Source organism: Dendropsophus ebraccatus, chromosome 6 (assembly GCF_027789765.1).
Source record: "Dendropsophus ebraccatus isolate aDenEbr1 chromosome 6, aDenEbr1.pat, whole genome shotgun sequence".
NCBI classification, from domain to species: Eukaryota; Metazoa; Chordata; class Amphibia; order Anura; family Hylidae; genus Dendropsophus; species Dendropsophus ebraccatus.
Window position 1 is genome coordinate 60,277,581 of NC_091459.1, and position 19,997 is coordinate 60,297,577.

The 19,997-nt window shown below is 42.4% G+C and overlaps 1 protein-coding gene across 1 annotated transcript in view; it reads left to right on the top strand.

The window, feature by feature from the left end:
• Nucleotides 1–19,997, top strand: part of SASH1 (SAM and SH3 domain containing 1) — a 168,459-nt gene that overhangs the window by 36,659 nt on the left and 111,803 nt on the right. The window contains exons 3-4 of the mRNA XM_069975049.1: nucleotides 18,115–18,168; nucleotides 18,306–18,355. Of these exons, the coding sequence (XP_069831150.1) occupies nucleotides 18,115–18,168; nucleotides 18,306–18,355 (104 nt within the window). The remainder of the gene's footprint in view (nucleotides 1–18,114; nucleotides 18,169–18,305; nucleotides 18,356–19,997) is intronic.

The window sequence follows — 19,997 nt, forward strand, 5'->3', positions numbered from 1 at the left end:
CATTGCTCTTAAGGGGAAACTCCGGTGATATTTTTTCTTTCACATCAACTGGTGTCACAAAGTTATACAGATTTGTAATTTACTTCTATTTAAAAAAAAAAAAATCTCCAGTCTTCCAATACTTATCAGCTGCTGCATGTCCTGCAGAAAGTGGTGTTTTCTTTCCAGTCTGGCACAGAGCTCTCTGCTGCCTCCTCTGTCCATGTCAGGAACTGTCCAGAAAGCAGTAAATCCCCATTAAAAACCTGTGTTAGACTGAAAAGAATGCACCACTTCCTGCTGGATATACAGCAGCTAATGAGTACTTGAAAACTGCAGATTTTTAAACAGCAGTAAATTTTGAAATTTATATAACTTTCTGATACCAGTTCATTTAAAAGAATTTGTTTTTTTTAGTTCTCCTTTAAGCAGTTGCAGTAGAAAAAACTCAGTTTGTTAAAGTGACTGTCCATTCATGTATCTATAGGGGCACTGACTTATTTGGTTTTCTTGTTCCTTGGCTACTTTGTAGGTTAGCCCCATTTGGAAAGAGCTGTGATCTGTGACTACAGTTTAGCTACAGTGCCTACAGGTAGTCTAAGACACGCCTCCTGGGCTATTCATTGGCTACTGCTCTCTACCCTCTTCCTCGGCTGTGTCCGTTCAGATTTTGCTTCTCAGGCAAGTTGAAATGCCACAATATGGGCAAATAGTGCCATTTACTGGGGGGTATTCCTGTCAGTAGGAACCTGGTGACGATGAGTATGGGTCTAGTTCCAGGTTTTAAGATTGTTTCCTGACATATACCTCCAATGTATGTCACTCTTTAGGCATACATTGGCAAATGTCATCCATTTCCTCTATATGAATTGCTAGGTAAACGTTATTGTAGAGAGGTCACAGGTTGTGCTTTCTATGGACAGATGCCTTCCCTCCCTTTCCAGGCAATGCACCTAAGCTAGAGCCATTGCAATATCTGGGGACCTATCAGAAGACACTAAGCTCAGCAGAACCCGGTGTTATCTCAGCAGGCCGCTACACTCCTCCAGCTTTGTTTATCCATCCTATCCGATAAGTCCTCCCCGGTGGCAGGTGTTGCAGAGCTGTATGGCTGTCCCATAGAAATTAGACTGACGGTGGATTTCACAGTGTTCAACAACTCAATTCTAATGTCAAGAGCCAACTTTACATACAGCCCCAGAAGCCTCAGGAACGTTCCGAGCATATCGTGTACACTGTGACTGCTTAGTCTATAACCAGAGTTTTGTCTCTGCCTCTTTAGCTCTTTGTTGTTTTCTGTATTCATTATTTGGGAAAGAGTAGCGCACTGAACTCTGATATACAATGAGCCACTGCAAAACTCTTCTACGTGGTGGCTATGACAATGTATGTATGTCACGGACAAATGAATGCCACTGTATGGTCATATGATGGCAAATATCAGATATATACATTGTGGAAAAATTTACAGCATATTCCTCTGCAGTTTTAGACCTAATGCAATGTGAACTTAACTTTAGAAAAAAAGACAACTTTGGGGAAATCTGATAATTATGTAATTGGTTTTATTATTTTTCATATCTAGGTCTGCAATCATGAGACAGGGCATACACCACTGGCTGTACACATTAGATTCAAGTCATCTGAATAGACCTATTTCAGCACGATCAGGCAACCATTTGGTATATGGGGCCGCCAGCAGATCAGAGCAGTTAGGTTTGTTGGATGTCAGCATCCCAAGCTACAGCTACATGGCTGTGTCAGTACAGTACAGCAAAGATTTGGAGTGCCTTTACATGTAACTGTAATGCACTGTTTTTCACACTGCAAGTTTGTGGTGAAATCGGCTGCGATTCCTCACCTGTTAGGGCTCGTTCACACAGAGCAAAAGCAGCTGAATTTCTGCGCTTAATCAGCGCTGAAATTTCAGCCGTTAAAATAGGTGCAGAGCTAATTTCCATTGTGTTGAATGGAAATTCTGCTCTGCAGTTCACACGGTGGAATTTCCGCACTGAATTAATCCGCTTTCTGCCAGAAGAATGAACATGTTCATTATTACGCTAGCGGAAGCCTATACAAACCAATGGGGCTCAAATTTTCTGTTTCAGCGCGGAATACATGCGTATTCAGCGCGGAATACAAGCGCAATACAAGCGGAATTTACGCGCTGAATTAGCGCGGAAATGGGGAAAAATGGAGGAGGACTCTAGTATATATTCTGGTATAGTCTAGTTTACTCGCCAAATACTCGCTGAATTTCAGCGCTGAATGCATGCCGATTCAGCGCGGATTCCGCGAGTATTCCGCGCTGAATTTGTCAAGAGCTGATTACGAGCTGAACACTTTCCTAGCGGAATACGCAGGGATTCTGCTTACATTCTGCTTATATTCTGCTCGGAATTCAGCGTCAGTTGATTTCAGGCGGAAATATTTCCTTGCGTAATCCGCCCCTTTTGCTCTGTGTGAACGTTCACTTAGTTTCAATATTACATACTTGCAGCAGAAGTGTCATACTGCTGCGTGTATGTAAGCGGCAGCTCCCTTAACCCCCGCCTCCGTCCCGCCACAGTGCACTGATTGGCTGAGAGGGATGTCCAGACGCCGGGAGCCACAGAACAAGCTGGAGCGCGGACTGGGAATTGTATGCACCGGGCCATGGGGGGTTAAGGGGGCTGCCAACTACATACTCCCAGTGGGATGACAATCCGCCGCGCGTATGTAATCCTATTGAAACTGACAGGAGGGAAATCGCAGCATGAAATCCGCTGCGATTCAATTACATGTGAAGCTACCAGTGATTCAGAGCTTCCGGCATGATAATATAAGGGAAAGTGTGTGTTTTGTTGCATGACATGGCTGGGTCACAGTTCAGAAAGGACAACAGGGAGGTAGAAGGGGACAGAACAATGATGTAAACTACTTTACTAAAAAGAGCATCCTCTTTAGTCTAGGAAGTCCCATATGTGAGTGTTCACATTAGACTGTGGTAAAATGCATTTCTTATACTATAGACTCCCCTGTGATCCATGCCATTTGTAAATCTTACCGTGTCTTTGCTTTGTTGACACAATAAAGGGGTAGTGCGGCATTAAACATTTATTCACTAAAAAACACACATTACAAAGTTATACAACTTTTTAATGTGTGTTATTTAAGTGAATGGCTCCCTTCCCCGTGTTACCCCCACCCTGTAAGTGAGATCCATTATACTCACCGCATTGCTGTCGTCCCCGGCCGCCATCTTGGGTCGACAACGTCATCTTTGGGAGGCCCGCCGAACCGCTCCAGCCATCCCTCTGCTGCGTCATCTGCTGCTCAGCCGCGATTGGCTGAGCACAGTTATGCTCAGCCAATAGCTGTTTGCACGTCCCAAATATGTAAGGCTATATGACATGTGACTCCATTCTTCTTACCAGTTCTCTCTAGTTCTAGTAGTCTTCTCTCTGCAAGCTCCATATAAATTTGGCAATTCTTTATGTGCAATATGTGCAGATTTAGATACTAGGTGCTCTAAATGTCTCCCATAGCGCTCACATGTAGCGGACAGGAGATCCTGCTCTCTTGCACACTCAGAAGCAGCAGCAGCAGCCTGGAGGACATTATACAGCAGTGATCAGCATGTTCTCTGTCTTTTTGCCTTCTGTGTACAGATTGTACCAACGGATTGAGGTTAAGTGATCAGTTCTGGCGGCTTGCAGGGGAGAGTGACATGACAGGTTAGAGAGAGGCATTTTCTGTAATAGGATATACTGTATGACTTAGTTTCTTATCTTTCTTGCAGTATTGAGAAGAAAAGGTATGCAAAGATAAGCTCTTACACCTCTTGAGCAAAGGAGCACCTTGAAGTCAAGTCTCACTCAGTCAAGGAGCCTTAGAACATTGATTGGCGATTTTATGACCCATGTCGATAGACCTTTCACTAGCCAGCCAACACCCTGCACTAAAGATGGGCAAAAACCCTGAAACAGCTTTCTGCAGATGTGAAATCTTTTCTTTTGGAGAGGTTGTTTGGCTTGACATAAAATCCCCAGTCAATGTTCTAAAGCCCCTATTACACGGGGCGACTGAAGGAGCAAACGAGCGCTGTCAGCACTCCTTGCTCCCCGCTCGCTGCCGGCGCTACCATACGCGGCGGCAGCGAGCGGGTTAGTACATGGGAGGCCGTGGGGAGCTGCGGGGGGGCTGACCGGGTGATTGTCCGGGCACCCCATAGAGCATAGCAGCGGTCTTCTGCTGCTGCTCCTATTCCACAGAGCAACGGCAGCAGATCGCTGCTATCACAGTCTACCATGTCGACTGATCGTTGCCTTCTATTATAAGGGACAATTATCGGCCGATGATCGTTCTGTGTAATAGGGCCTTAAGATTTCTTGATGGAGTGAGACTTGACTTGAAGGGACATCTCTTTGCTCAAGAGGTGTGAAAGCTATTTTGCATATCCTTTCTTCCTAGAATTCTTAGTGGAACAATAGTCTGTAAGTCCTCACACGTCTATATGACAAACCCCTTTGACTCTAGCAGTCTTAACACTGCGTTATTAAAGCAAATGTACCACTTCGCTACTTAAAAGGATTTTTTTTACTTTACCTGGTTGGTTCTTGTGCTTAGAACCTGGTGGTGTGGTTAATTTTTCTAATTGCCGTTCAGTCCCCGCCATCTGCATTGGAGTCAAGCCAGACGCCCCCAGTACGCTGATATGCCCTCTCCTGGGTGACACAGCCAGACTTTATTCTGAAGGAGGTGTGTCACCGAACAGACGTGTGAATAGGGCCTTGTTGAGCAACAGGAACGCTCTTAGGGCTCTATTACACCAACAGATTATCTGACATTTTTTTGAGCCAAAGCCAGGAATGGACTATAAACAAAAAACAGGTCATAAAGGAAAGACTGGCTTTGGCTTAAAAAATCTGTCAGTTATTCTGCTGGTGTAATAGGGCCCTTACTCAAATGGATTTAGAAGCCTTCATTCACTTGACAGAGGCCACAGTAGCAATCATGTCAGCCTTTGGTGGTACGCATTCAGATTGCCATTTTGGCTGTAACGAATAGCACATCAGGTTACACATTTCCATACAGAGGCATCCAGTAAAAAAAGTATACTGCACATTATAGGTTCTTCTGGCATCCCTTCACTGTTGGGGTTGTCGTCACAGTGTGACAGGAACCTTATTTGACTGCAACATTAATAAATCTGCCATTGAGAACCACGGCTCTTCTGATGTTTTTATTGATCTATCTTTTATATGACTTGATATTGTCGTAGTGCTTTTGTGTACATTGACTTTTTTTTGGCAATCTTTTATCTAAAGGCGGGAGTGTTCAATACTTTATGACTTGACTTTGCTTTGAATGTGTACTATGAATTTCTCCCATGAAGGATTTTGTCCTAAGGCTTTGTTAGATAAAGATTTTTCACATATATTGCTCTAGTCCATGGGAACATCTACAGCCGTACACCCTAGAGATTTATGTACACGATGAGTGTCCTGAGGTGCGTCCATAAATAAAAGCATCAATGGGAATGTTAGAGGGTTGTGCTGCTGCTTTTAACCCCTTGCTAAAATCCACTATTACTTTTATGTTGGGATTTTTCTTTTTGCACTACAAATAGGATTAAGTGCTATTGTGATGTTTTCTTACAAGTGTTCCCATGTCTGTTGTTAGAAACTAAAATAAGGTGAATATGAGGGTAGAAATATGTTGGTAGTGTCATTTGCTTCCGCTCTGGTAACTTCTGACAGTTTGATCCCTGATGTTTTTGATGTTTTGTCATTATTCAGCTATAATTCGACCAATCTGCTATCACGGGTCTTCTGTAGTTTGCTTTAGGGTTATTGTTCCATCAACATCTTTCTTGGCCTTTCAAATTAATTTTTTGTGTTCCTATTTATTATATATGAATTAGGTATTAAAAATTATATATATATATATATATATATATATATATATATATATATTTTTTTTTTTTTTTTTTTTCATTAAAAGTAATTTAAGGATTCATTCAGAGTATTTATTGTAATCTTGCAGGAACTATTTGTATAATACTGCAGGAGTCTGATGTCATGTCAAAAGTTATTTTTAGTGATGGGTAATCTTTAAAAGGAAACCATCAGAAGGTTAGATGAATCTATATTGCTGATAGCCCCCTTTTGCACAAGGAGTGCAGAGGATAAAAGTATGGTTCTTACCTTAATCCTCAGCACCATCCTCGTGCAGCTAGTCATACTCCTCAATCCAGTAAGACCGCTAGGAGCACTGCCTCGCCCCCATAGCGCAGATCCTCAATGCCCCTTGTGCAATAGTTGGCTATCAGCAGGTTAAATGCCTCTAACTTGCTGATCAGGGGCGTAGCTAGGGGTTCAGTCTAGGGGGGGCGAGCAAGTCTGAGTGGGCCCCCAACCGACTAAGTTACCCATAGGGAACCTCAGCAGAAGACACTGCTTTCCAAATAATAAAGAAAATATTTAACTACATTACTCAGAGAACAGGGACTGAGAGCAATGTAAAAGGCTTTCTACTTTTCACATATATGGCCATGTAAAATTTAAAGGGGTTATGCAAGATAAAAGAACCATAGCTGCTTTGTTGGGTGACCTCCATCATACTGAGTATTAGATGCTGGGAAAGCAGGGTGACCTCCATCATACTGAGTATTAGATGCTGGGAAAGCTGGGTGACCCCATTATACTGAGTACAAGATGCTGGAAATGACCAACATCATAAGGGGTGTAGTAGTGAGGTATAGTGGATAAGGGGTGTAGTAGTGAGGTATAGTGGATAAGGGGTGTAGTAGTGAGGTATAGTGGATAAGGGGTGTAGTAGTGAGGTATAGTGGATAAGGGGTGTAGTAGTGAGGTATAGTGGATAAGGGGTGTAGTAGTGGAGGTGTAGTGGATGAGGGGTGTAGTAGTGGAGGTATAGTGGATGAGGGGTGTAGTAGTGAGGTATAGTGGATGAGGGGTGTAGTAGTGAAGGTATAGTGGATAAGGGGTGTAGTAGTGGATGAGGGGTGTAGTAGTGGAGGTATAGTGGATAAGGGGTGTAGTAGTGAGGTATAGTGGATAAGGGGTGTAGTAGTGAGGTATAGTGGATAAGGGGTGTAGTAGTGAGGTATAGTGGATGAGGGGTGTAGTAGTGAGGTGTAGTGGATGAGGGGTGTAGTAGTGAGGTATAGTGGATAAGGGGTGTAGTAGTGAGGTATAGTGGATAAGGGGTGTAGTAGTGAGGTATAGTGGATAAGGGGTGTAGTAGTGGAGGTGTAGTGGATGAGGGGTGTAGTAGTGGAGGTGTAGTGGATGAGGGGTGTAGTAGTGGAGGTGTAGTGGATGAGGGGTGTAGTAGTGAGGTATAGTGGATAAGGGGTGTAGTAGTGAGGTATAGTGGATAAGGGGTGTAGTAGTGAGGTATAGTGGATAAGGGGTGTAGTAGTGAGGTATAGTGGATAAGGGGTGTAGTAGTGAGGTATAGTGGATAAGGGGTGTAGTAGTGAGGTATAGCGGATAAGGGGTGTAGTAGTGAGGTATAGTGGATGAGGGGTGTAGTAGTATAGGTAGATATGGGGGGTTTAGTAGTGGAGGGGACAGGGCACACACCTTCCAGTCAGCTCTAATGTGTGTCGGCTCTCTGCATAAGTGAAAGTGAAAGTAAGGGATTGTGCTGTGCAGCCGTCCCCTAGTGAGGCAAAGAGTCTGCTGCCTGAGGCAGAAAGCTCATTCTGTCTCATGGCAGAAGCTGCAGTTACCAAGTGGACACATGGCAGACCCTCTTCTTACCACCCGCCCGCCATTTTTTCCACTAATACAGCAGGTATACACACCCCAAGCTGCATCCCCCCAGTAGCCTGTAACTCCAAATTAGGTCCCCGTCATTTGGCCAGACCAGTACATCACACCCCACACCTCCTCTCCCCCCAGAAAAAGAAAGGACGCCATAATTACCTGCAACGCAGTCCTGTCACAGTCAGCCTCAGGAGTCAGCTCACTCCCTGAGTCTCTGCTCTGTGTGTGTGACTCAAGTGCAGGGGGAAGGTAGCGGCCTCTTGTGGCTGGAGGCGGAATTGCTCTGCCTCCGGCCACAGGAGTGATTACATGGCATAATCTCTGGAGATCACAGTGGGCCCCTGCCAGAGTGGGCCCGGGGGCGGCCGCCCACCCTGCCCCCTATCAAATATCGCTACTGTTGCTGATAGTTCCCTTTTAAGAAATAGTTCTAAATCTGAGAGACTAGGCAAATAACATTTTATTATCTCTGTACGTGTACGCTATGATTTGTTAAGTGCTGCAAACTTTGTTGATGCTATATAAAAATGATTATTATTTAATTCCTTTAAATTTATCTGGTCAGCATCTGCTGAAATCCTTAGGTTTGAGATACATAGTGTTATAAAATTCCCCTGCTGAGAATTGGTGACCTTTAGTAACATTCTATAAGAAACATAACAATTATATCCTTATTTCTGATATATTTATTACTTTCGGTAATTTTGTCATCATTCTTGTTTTTTACATATTTAAAAAAGTGGGAAATCCCTACAGGAAACCTTCCAGGATGCTTTTTACCACCAAATTTTTTGCTAAAAGTGAAACTCACTCAAGTGCATCTGTCAGCTGGGCAGTTTTCTATGTTTAAAGGAGAAGTCCGGTGAAAAATTTTATAAAAGGAAACCTGTCACCCCCCGTGGCAGGGTGACAGGCTTCTAACCCCCTGTTAGATCCCCCTATACTTACCTCATTGCGCGGGGTCCCGCTTCCTGAGCCGGTCGGGTGACTGAGATTTCTCAGTCATTCTCTATGGGCATTGGACTCTCCTGTGAGCGCGATGAGGTAAGTATAGGGGGATCTAACAGGGGGTTGGGAGCCTGTCACAGTCACAGTTATGCTCAGCCAATCGCGGCTGAGCTGCTGATGACGCGACAGAGGGGGGCCAGCATGAGGGACGAATAGAGCGGTTTGGCTGGCCTCCCGAAGACTACGACATTGTCCCAAGATGGCGTACAGGGGTCGACACGAGATGCGGTGAGTATAATGCACCACACTTTCGGGTCTAGCGTGGGTGGGGGGAAACACGGGGAAGGGGGCCATTCACATACGTAACATACATTACAAAGTTGTATAACTTTGTAATGTGTGTTATTTTGTGAATAATTGTTTAGCGCCGCACTACCCTTTTAAACATAGAAAAGAAAAAAGATAAGTAAAGTATATTGCAAAGCTGCTTGTGATTACAACCAATGTTGATTTCTTAAGAATTTTTAAATTCTTAAAGCTATTACTTTTAAGTTCGGTAACTTGGGTGGGTAGCTTTACACTAAAGTGAGGTTGAGGAAAAAGGCACGCCTGCTAGGGATTTCAATAATAATTGTATAAACCTGTCAGATCCCATTTTATAAATTAAACCTAGGTATCTTCTTTACAACAATCCAGTATTACTGCCCAACATGGCTGAATGAATCCCGGCAGCCAGAAAACCAGTAGACCTAGAAATTTCTTGCATCTTCTCTAGAGACCTTGGGTAGGTTTATTGAGCTGTGTTGTAATACATAGCAACCAATTAGAATTCAGCTTTCAAATTTTCATATGCCCTAGTAAAATGAAAGCTGAACCCTGATTGGCTGCTATGTGTAAAGCTAGGTTCACACTGCGTTTTGCAATCCGCTTCTTTTTCTTTTTTCTTTTTTTTTGCAAAAAACGGATGAAAAAAAAGGATGCATTTGTGTGCATCTGTTTTGATCCATTTTTCCATTGACTTCCATTGTAAAAAAAAAAAAAAAGGATGAAAACGGATCCATTTTTTTTTTATGGACACAAAAGTAGTGTCAGCTTCGTTTTTGTGTCCGTAAAAAAAAAACGGATCTGTTTTGATCCGTTTTTTTTTTACAATGGAAGTCAATGGAAAAAGGAATCAAAACGTATGCACACAAATGTATCAGTTTTTTTTTTCATCCGTTTTTTTTGCAAAAAAACGGATAGCAAAAACGCAGTGTAAACCTTGCCTAACAAAGACAGGTTGATACCCCCCTCCCTTATTTTTAATATGGAAAAAAAAACTTATCTTTAAAGGGATAGATAGATAACTGCCAATCAGCAACTGGTGGGTGGAGATTTCTGCTTCATATGGATATCCAGGACTACTGGACTCACACATAATGGAGAGGACTACTTATTGTCCATGTTATTCAGGAGGATATTACTGAATCAGCTGCGCAGAACAGTGTAAGTGATACATCATTCTGTTCAGCTTCTCTGCTACTAGTTAATAATAATAATCATAATTAATCATTTTTATTTATATAGCGCCAACAGATTCCGCAGCACTTTACAATTCTGGGGTTACATACATAGACAAAAATAGACATTACAGAGATATACATATAATTATCCATACATGAGTTTATGCTTCCCTGACATAGGACAGTATCAACCTACTGACAGTCTCTTTAAACTGAGCACTTGTGCATCCTGCCCGGAAGCTCAGAATGAGCAGAATTCCTCTTGGATGTCTTCTTTGCTCTTCTGTTTGAATATGTTGTTTCTAGTTTTGCAGCAGCTGGCCCAAGGCTGTATCCCTTCCCTAAAATTTATGGATCTGTTTCCTCTTCAGGCACATTTCCTGCCTTGAATCATACAACTTTGTGAACTTTAACCCTTTTTTAGTGCAGTAAACGCCATTGGCTGTTCTTCTGCCCCTCATTGTTACTATGGCTTCCAGTAAAGCTATTTCTGTACATTGTTTTGCTCTCTTTTCTGTCTCTTCGTGTTATGCACAGTGACTGGCTTCATATATGTTGTGGACTTTTTACAAACTTAACCCTATATTGCTATGTTTCTACCATCACAGGTTTCTGTGAAAAGTTTTTGTTATTGCATTAGATATGACATTCGGTAAGCAATATTTTGTATTGCACCCATAAAGTCCATCACAAGCACAGTGTACCTGAGAAGTAGCATACAGTTTATAGACCTCTTCCTTATGGCTTCTTAAGTTAAAAAGTTTTTATATGTTGCTGCCCTATTAGAAAACTTAAACTTCTAATGCTTACGTCTCCCAGTGTCCTGCTGTTGTTTCTCCGGTGTCCCCGATGCTATATCCGAGAGAAACTCTTTTCCCAGTGACAGCCCGCTCAGCCAATTTGAGATGGGACAATGCATGGCACGTGATTGGCTGAACGGGCTGTCATTGCTGAGACAGCAGGAGTGTATGGGCAGGAAAGTCGGCTGAACAGTTATTGAAAGTGTATAGGGAACTTTAGGCTGCATTCCCACATGCTGCTGAATTCCAAAACCATGTCCCCATGTGTTCCACAATAAACAGGCAATATTCATGATTTTCCTTGCATAGTTTCAGCCACATGCATTCCTCAGCCTTAGGGCCCTAATAGAGGGGGTAATTATTAACTGAAAAGGATATATTGCCCTGTGTAACTGGCTCAATGATCAGATGACAAATGAGCAGCTCTGTTGAACATTGTTGAGCGAACATTAGAAAAGTGTCCGGGTTTGGCCATGTGGTTCAACTTGACCGCTTTGCATTCAACGTCGCCTCTGGAGAAATTGGACGCAGCCTTAGGGCTGCCAGGAAAACATGGATAGAGTCTATGGCCTTTAACTGTATCCATGTTTTTTAGGACTCCCTAGGGCTGCATTCAATTTGAATGCCACATGGCCGAATCTGAACGCTTTCCTGACGTTCACTTAAGACTACTGTTTAGCTTTATGGAGGATTCACCATGAAGTGTACTAGTATATGTGCAATTCCTTGGCCTTGGATGATATAACTGTTCTGTGCTATGGTTGACCCACACTCTTGTATGGGAACTGCAGTGTGAAATATCTTCATTGTGGTCCTATTTACACCTATTTACATTTTTGTGGGGAAAAAAAAAAGTTTGGAACAAAGTAGTAGCACTATTAAGAACTCTTAGGGAGATAAGCTGCTGCCATAGTCATTGATTTTGTCCCTGTCCCCATTGAGCACAAATAAATGCTTGGCCTAGTGTATGGTGGGGGTCAGAGGAGGTAGCTGTAAATATTTTATCTGTATGACCAGATTCAAGCTATCATTCTTGAGACACTTGAAAAAGAGATTGAGAAATGTGTTGTGTTGTCTGTAAATAGATTTTAATCACATTTTACACTGTGCTTTTGCCTGGACCTGGACCTGTGCCCCATGAATCCATTTGTGGAGTGGAGAAACTTAGCTGACTATTGGATCTCTTAGTGATTACCTGGGAGTGGCTGCGGTTCTGTTTGGATACTGTTTCTGAGTGATGTGCCTTGCATCAGGTGTGATCCTTCATTATCATTCCCCGGCCTTATTCCTACCCTTCTGATTTTGCATTATGCAGTGCTGCTCTGCTTTGCATTCTCGACCAGTTGCGGCTCTCTACTTATGGGTGCACTCTGCAGGGATGATTGACAGGCCACTAATGGGTCTCTCTGCCTGTCAATCATCCCTGCACTGTGGGTTGACAGGCAGAGTGCCCAAATGGCTAGTTGCCACCCCTCTCCCTGCCACGCGCACCCAATTAAAATTACCTTTCCCCTGATATAAATCTACTGCTGCAGCTGCGTCTGGCAGCCTCTGAGAGCTTGTGACAGGACCAGGGGCTATTTTTTACCAAGACTCCTGTCTTATGTGTGTTAAACAGCAGCCAGGGAGTATACTGTTTAGTGAGTGGCCACATGTTTTCTAGTGGCCTAGGTTTTCTTTTGTATTATTTTTTATTTTACCTGCTGTTAAAAAAATAAAACTGGTTGAGGACAGTTGCACCTTACTTTCTGGAGTGGACTGTATTTTGTGCCAAAAAGCGCCCGTCTAACCCAGGAGATGGTGACCCCATGAGCTACTCCCCTCACACTCTATGCTGTGCAGCAGGGAACCATATCGGCACAATCGTTGACTAATATGGATGTTTTTCGTGCATTTAAATACTTGGCCATCCTCTGTCCATAAGCTGACCCCCCCGCTCCCCATCATCCGTCTGTCTACATTGCCATTCTGTATGGGTGCATGGTAAAGTGTTAAACAGAGAGCAGAGGGGATTGCTTCTATCCTTCACTTGATAAAAATAATTGAAGCTTGCCTGATTAAACGCTTCCACATGTAGAGAGAATCTGCTATTCCAGTCATGTTCCTCTTATCAAGCTGCAGCTCTGTTCTTCTGACAATCACACAGCAGAAGCTGGCGGCTGCACTACATCACAGGAATTGGGAATTACTCAGAGACCCACAAGAATAGAGACTAAAAGAGCTCCAGCCCCGTTGCAGTACATTCTTACAAGGCAGATTGTACTTTTCTGCTGGAGAATTCACCCTCATATATTTAAAGAACACGTAACATTAGTGGCGTGTTCACATGTTCAAGATTTTGAACGGGAAATCTGCCTCACTCTACACACTGTAATGTGGATTTGAAATGTACATGTGGATGTGCAGATATAAAAGCGTTATTTCAGGGCATATCCACCGAGATTGCACTACTGCCATATGACTATGCTCACTCCACATATCACTCCATCAGATATTCTATTTGTACTTTCTTAAAGGGGAACTCTGGCTATTTTTTTTTCTTTAAAATCAACTGGTGTCAGAAAGTTATATAGATTTGTAATTTACTTCTATTTATAAATCTCTAGTCTTCCAGTACTTATCAGCTGCTGTATGTCCTGCAGGAAGTGGTGTATTCTTTCCAGTCGGATACAGTGCTCTCTGCTGCCACCTCTGTCCATGTCAGAAACTGTCCAGAGATGTGGCAGCAGAATACACCACAGTGATGGTCGCAAAACCAGCCTTGGTGGTTTTTACTCTATGCTGGTTAAAAAGTAACCTCCTTTTGTTGATACTCCTTTGGTTCAGTAGTGGTTATCAGTTACAAGAACATTCCAGACATTTGAGGGAGTATTATGAGATACAGCTTCAGCCTGTATGCTTTTCTGTAGTGTAGGTCTTGCAACTTGCACACAGTAGAGCAGTGGTAGGCACCATCACTAGGACTCACAGCAGAGGCAGGCAGTGTGGTCCCAGACACCTGAGACACCTCTCTTGTTACTTGAGAAAGGGGTGTATACCCTAAAACGCGTTGTTGTTTGAGACAAATAAACGTCTGCTACCGTCACTTCTTCTGACCCGTGCCGTCCAGCCCCGATATGGGTCCTTCTGCGCCGTACTCGGTAAGCTCTGAGGTCTTGACACTTTCCTGCAATGAATGATTTATGACCATTTACAGTTATTAGGTCACTCGTATTTAATGGATTCGACTGAGGAAAGTTCAGAGAAGGTCAGGGTTTTGTAAGGCAGGATGCATCTGGATGTGTCTGTGCATGAAAAGCTCAGCCATGACAGGGCCAACCTTATGTTTCCCGGCTTGTGGACAATGCTGTGTGCTGGGACCAGGGAGCTTCCTCAATCACAGATGGAGAATAGCAGCTCATTACATAGTAAGTAGTTCTCTTAGCATCCTGCAGAATCCATCCACTTTGCATGGTCACAGTCCTGGGTACTGGATGGAGATCCAGATAATTTGCTTTGTTGTTGATTCTAACCTCCTTTGTAGCATTGAGAGTTTGACATCAGTGCTCAGCAGCATCTTATAGAGGACCCATTGTTCTAGAAGATATACAATGTATTCACATACCAGGGTGAACACTTTGTTTTCTTATGCACTGCTTTGTTTTGTGTTTTATACTGGTATAACCTGCAAATGTAAATGAATAGTTTAGTTACTATTGTAATACTGTATGTTTATTGGAAAACCTAAAATAATCGCCTTCTAGAACGGATGTGTTTCTTTAAATGCTTAAGCCAGCATTCATATGTTTCGTGAAGTTGTCTGTGATCACAGATCCGTGATCATGGACAATTTTATAGCCCATTGCTTTATATTGGGCTATTCACATGTTCCGTTTTTTCACAGATACGCAATCTGTTCTGTGAAAAAATAGGACATGTCATAGTTTGGACAAGATCACGGCAAAGGTCCCCCATAAAAGTCTATGAGATCCTTGTTTTTCACAGATTGCACAGATCTGACATTTATGTACATCCGTGCAGTCTGTGGAAAACACAGATGTGATGTAATCAGTGGTACAGTGGTAACTTGGTTTAAGAGCATTTTGGTTTAAGAGCTCACAGTTTTTTAAAATTGTGAATTGGTTTAAGAGCTTTGCTTTGGTGTAAGAGCTCCCTGTACTGGGTGGGAGCGGGAGTGGGGGAGGGGCATGGTCTACATAGTGGGGTCTACAGCCCTGTACTCTGACCCAGGAAGTCTCCCTCACCTTCCAAATCATAGCAGATTCACTTCAGGCTGGAGCTTACACCAGGGGACAGGACTGTGGAGGTAATCTCTCCATAGCTGTAACCCCTCTCTCCCCGGACAGAGAGCGCTGCTATACTGTGCCCACATCTGCCCGGCTCATTCCTTTATGCTCCCTGCTGTCTCTGTCAGCCCTTGTGTTTCCCATCCTCTTCATTACTGTACAGTAACTTATAATATCACATATTCTGCTGTTTCTAAATGTTTGTTTAATTTGTTTTACATGTTATTCAGAATAATAAATCATTATTTTTGGTGTGTGGAACCAATTGTCTGCATTTCTATGATTTCTTATGGGAAAACTTGCTTTGGTTTAAGAGTGGATGTGGATTACAAGCACGGTCCTGGAATGAATTATGCTCGTAATCCAAGGCACCACTGTAATTTAAAAAGCTTTAAACAGATCTTGAATAACGTTGATATTTTTTTTCAAATCATGGAGGTACATAGCGGACTTCATCCACAACCATGAAATTCACTGAATGTGTGAATGCAGCCTCATAGTTGATCTGTTAGGCTGGATTCACAGTATGTCTTTGCAATTTTTTTTTAATCTGTTTTTATTTTGCAGAAAAAAAACGGATGAAAAAGAAGGATGCATTTGTGTGCATCCGTTTTGATCCATTTTTCTATTGACTTCCATTATAAAAAAAAATACAAAATATACAAAAATTAGGTTGACTACGTTTTTGTGTACGTTAAAAAAGAATGGATCCGTTTTGATCCTTTTTTGATAATGATAGTCAATGAAAAAAAGATCAAAATGGATGCACACAAATGCATCCTTCTTTTTCATCTTATTTTAGCAAAAAATGGATGAAAAAAAAACGGATTGCAAAAACGCACTGTGCCCAAGAGATGGCAGTCCTCAAATGCTTCAGTGCAAATCCACATGATCTTGTTTTAAGGCCCTATTACACAAAACGATTATCGGCCATATTCAGACGATAATCATCTTGTGTAATCGAAGAGAACGATCAGCTGATATGAACAATGTCGGCTGATCGTTGTCTGTCGTCGTCTTTGAACATTTGAAAAGACAAACGACCTAGATAGCATCTATCATTATTAAAAAAGGATCAAAACGGATCCATTCTTTTTTAACGGACACAAAAACGTAGTCAACCTAATTTTTGTGTGTAAAAGTGGATCAAAACGGATGCACACAAATGCATCCTTCTTTTTAATCCATTTTTTTCTGCAAAAAAAATAAAAACTGATTAAAAAAAAACGGATTGCAAAGACACACTGTGAACCCAGCCTAACAGATCAACTATGAAGCTGTATTCACACATTCAGTGATTTTCATGGTCTGTGGATGAAGTCCGCTATTTACCTCCATGATTTGAGAAAAAACATTAACGTTTTTCAAGATCTGTTTAAAGCTTTTTAAATTACATTGGTGCCTTGGATTACAAGCATAATTAGTTCCGGGACCGCGCTTGTAATCCAAATCCAGTCTTAAACCAAAGCAAGTTTTCCCATAAGAAATCATAGAGATGCAGACAATTTGTTCCACACACCAAAAATAATTATTTATTATTCTGAATAACATGTAAAACAAATGAAACAAACATTCAGAAACAGCAGAATATGTGATATCACCGGGGCAGCCCCCCGCCGCCCCCTCGGCTCTTACCTGTTCACTGCCGACACGTGTAATAGCGCCGGCAGCGAGCAGGGAATGAGGAGGAAGCGCTGACAGCGCTCGTTTGCTCTCACAGTCGCCCCGTGTAATAGGGGCTTGAGGATTCATTATAGATTAGCCTAGGACTATGCGTCTCGTAGCCACACTCAGTAGATTGTGCTGTGTCACCTGTGTTAGTAACAGGAACTGTCCAGAGCAGTAGCAAATCCCATAGAAAACCTCACCTGCTCTCCAGACTGGAAAGAATACCACATCCTACAGGACATACAGTAGCTGATAAGTACGTGAAGACTGGAGATTTTTCTTAATAGGAGTAAATTACATCAGTTGACATGTGATGTTGTTGTACAGATCATTGTAAATGTATTTTATAAATGTGAGAAATTTAGTTGCATTGCACATTTATTATCTACATTCAGGAGGTAAAATGTGTTCCGGTGTCTTCTGGACGTCACATGAAATTCTGTTGAATAACTAATAACTGGTAATGAGTATTGGAAAGCATTATTTAGATGTCATTTATTTTATCATGTCCTGTACTGTATAGGAAGTGGTTAATTGGTGCCCCTTGTGTGATACAGTGATGCAGGGAACCAAATCATGATTGGCTGATTGGTTCCCTTTAAAAATCTCCAGTCTTCCAGTACTTATTAGTTGCTTTATGTCCTTCAGGAAGTGGTGTATTTTTTCAAATCTGTATGGAAGTAACTGTCCAGAGCAGGAGAGGTTTTCTATGAAGATTTGCTACTACTCTGTACAGTTCCTGCCATGGACAGAGGTGGCAGCAGAGAGCACTGTGTCAGACTGGAAAGAATACACCACTTCCTGCAGAACATACAATAGCTGATTAGTACTGGAAGATAATTTAAAAGAAATAATTTGAAGATAATTTGAAAGAAAATAAATGCCGGAGTTCCCCTTTTAGCTGAGTTTAATAAATATCAAGGCGAGAGTATAAGGAAAGAGTTGCTATAGCTGGTGGATCTATGCCAGTATACTGCACTGGTAAGTTTCTAGTTGCGGTAGCAGTATGTTAATAGTTGACCACACTTTCATTTTCTGCGTTCATGTAGAGTATGTGTAGCCCTTTATCCTGATAAATGAGGCCTCCGCTGCTACTAATGTGCCATGTTTTAATGGATGATGATGACTATAAATCTCATGTGTTTTGTTTTAGGAGAAGTCTGATCCTGGCTCCACATCATTACAGCTGCGATCCCCCCAAAGTGAAGTAAGTGCCATAAATAATAATTTCCTCATACTTTCATAAGCCTTTATTATAATTACAAGTAGTATTTAACTCTCTGCCCTACATTTACCCCACCACTATGACACAGTGCCTAAATCCATGTTTCTTTTCCTTGTTAGGACTCCATTGGATTCAGTAGCACATTATCCACACCAGAGACTGAAAGAAAGTAAGTTACCAAAGTGAACTGGAAGTAGAAACACTTTATCAATTACAATCTTCTATATAACATTGTCCATTGGAAAGTGATGCACTACCAGTGTAGATAACTTATATAACTATACAGTGGCTGTGAATGCACAGTAAGTGAAGCCTCCTGATTCTGGTCCCTCTCACAGTGTAGATCCAGCAGCGGTGGCTCTGTTTAACAGCTGATCAGCAGGGTGTTGGGTGTGTCCTGTGGAAATCCACAACTCTGGCCATGACATCTCCTGTCCATATGCCATGTTATCACATCTGGATGTCATAGATGTCCCACCAGACTTTGTTCTAAAGCGGTCAAAGGCTGCTTGCAGTGTACACTGTATAGAATAAATTGTTTAGGTGAGAAGTAAAAAAAAAGGAAGAAAAGGTATAAATTACTGAGGGGACACATTTTTTTTTATTTGGTAACTAAAAAGATTATGATAAAATGTTAGCTTTTGAGGTTATAGTATGGGGACTTTTCAAAACATGGTTCAAAACATGGTGTAAGGCATTAACTCAAGAATTACAGGTCTATACACAGGAATAGAGAGGTAACATAGACAAGTGATAGAGGGTAGGGCACAGGAATAGAGAGGTAACATAGACAAGAAAATGCCAACTAACTATATATATATATATATATATATATATATCCTTCACATGCATAAATATTGTGCAATGTATGTGACTTAGTCTAGCAGATCAGCGCTTACTTAACAATAATCGGGCCATGTTATTCAGCCCTTAGACAAGTGATAAAAAGCAGAAACACCGAGGGGGGTGGAGCTTAGCGGCTAATGGAGTAACACACTTACTCAAGTGCTCCTCAGTCAGAGACTGTCCTACACCGCTCCTGTGGGGATTTAGCAACTACAAAATGCAGAAAGCGGGTAAAGGAAAGCATAAAGACATCCGATCATCCACCAGACTGAAGAATCCACAGTCGAGTATGGAGCATTTGTTCCCAAAACGGGCCGCCTCTCCTGCTACACAAGGATCCAAGATGGCGTCCGCCAGGTTAGAGTCTGATAATGAAAGTGTAGCAGACATGTCCGAGGCAGGAGAAGATTCGGACGCGGGTCCAGTGTCTAAGAACTTTATGAAAATGCTTATGGCTCCTATTCTGAGGGAACTATCGGACCTGCACACAGATGTGCAACACATTGGCACGGGAGTGGAGCAGGTAGAGGCTAAACAAACTGACATTATCAGACATGGGACAGCTGTTGCCCAGCACTTGCATTCCTATAGCAACCGCGTTAATGAGGCATTTGCGGCTATTGAGTATGAGGAAAATAGAAATCGGCGCAAAAACATTCGCCTGCGAGGCGTACCTAAATCCTATGCCCATGAAGCTCTCCCTCAACTAGCGGCCTCCATTTTCTCTTCCCTGCTCGGAGAAGACAGAGCAGCCGGCATTTGCATGGAAAGAATCCACAGGGCCCTCAGGGCGAAGCCCAACCAGAATGACCCGGCCCGTGATATTATTTGCGACCTACTTGCATATCCAGACGCGCCGGCCATATTGAAAGCAGCCAGGGAGCAAGCTCCACTGTCCCAGGATGGCTTTGATCTTCAGATATACCAAGATGTCGCAGCCTCTAACTTATACAAACGTAAACTGC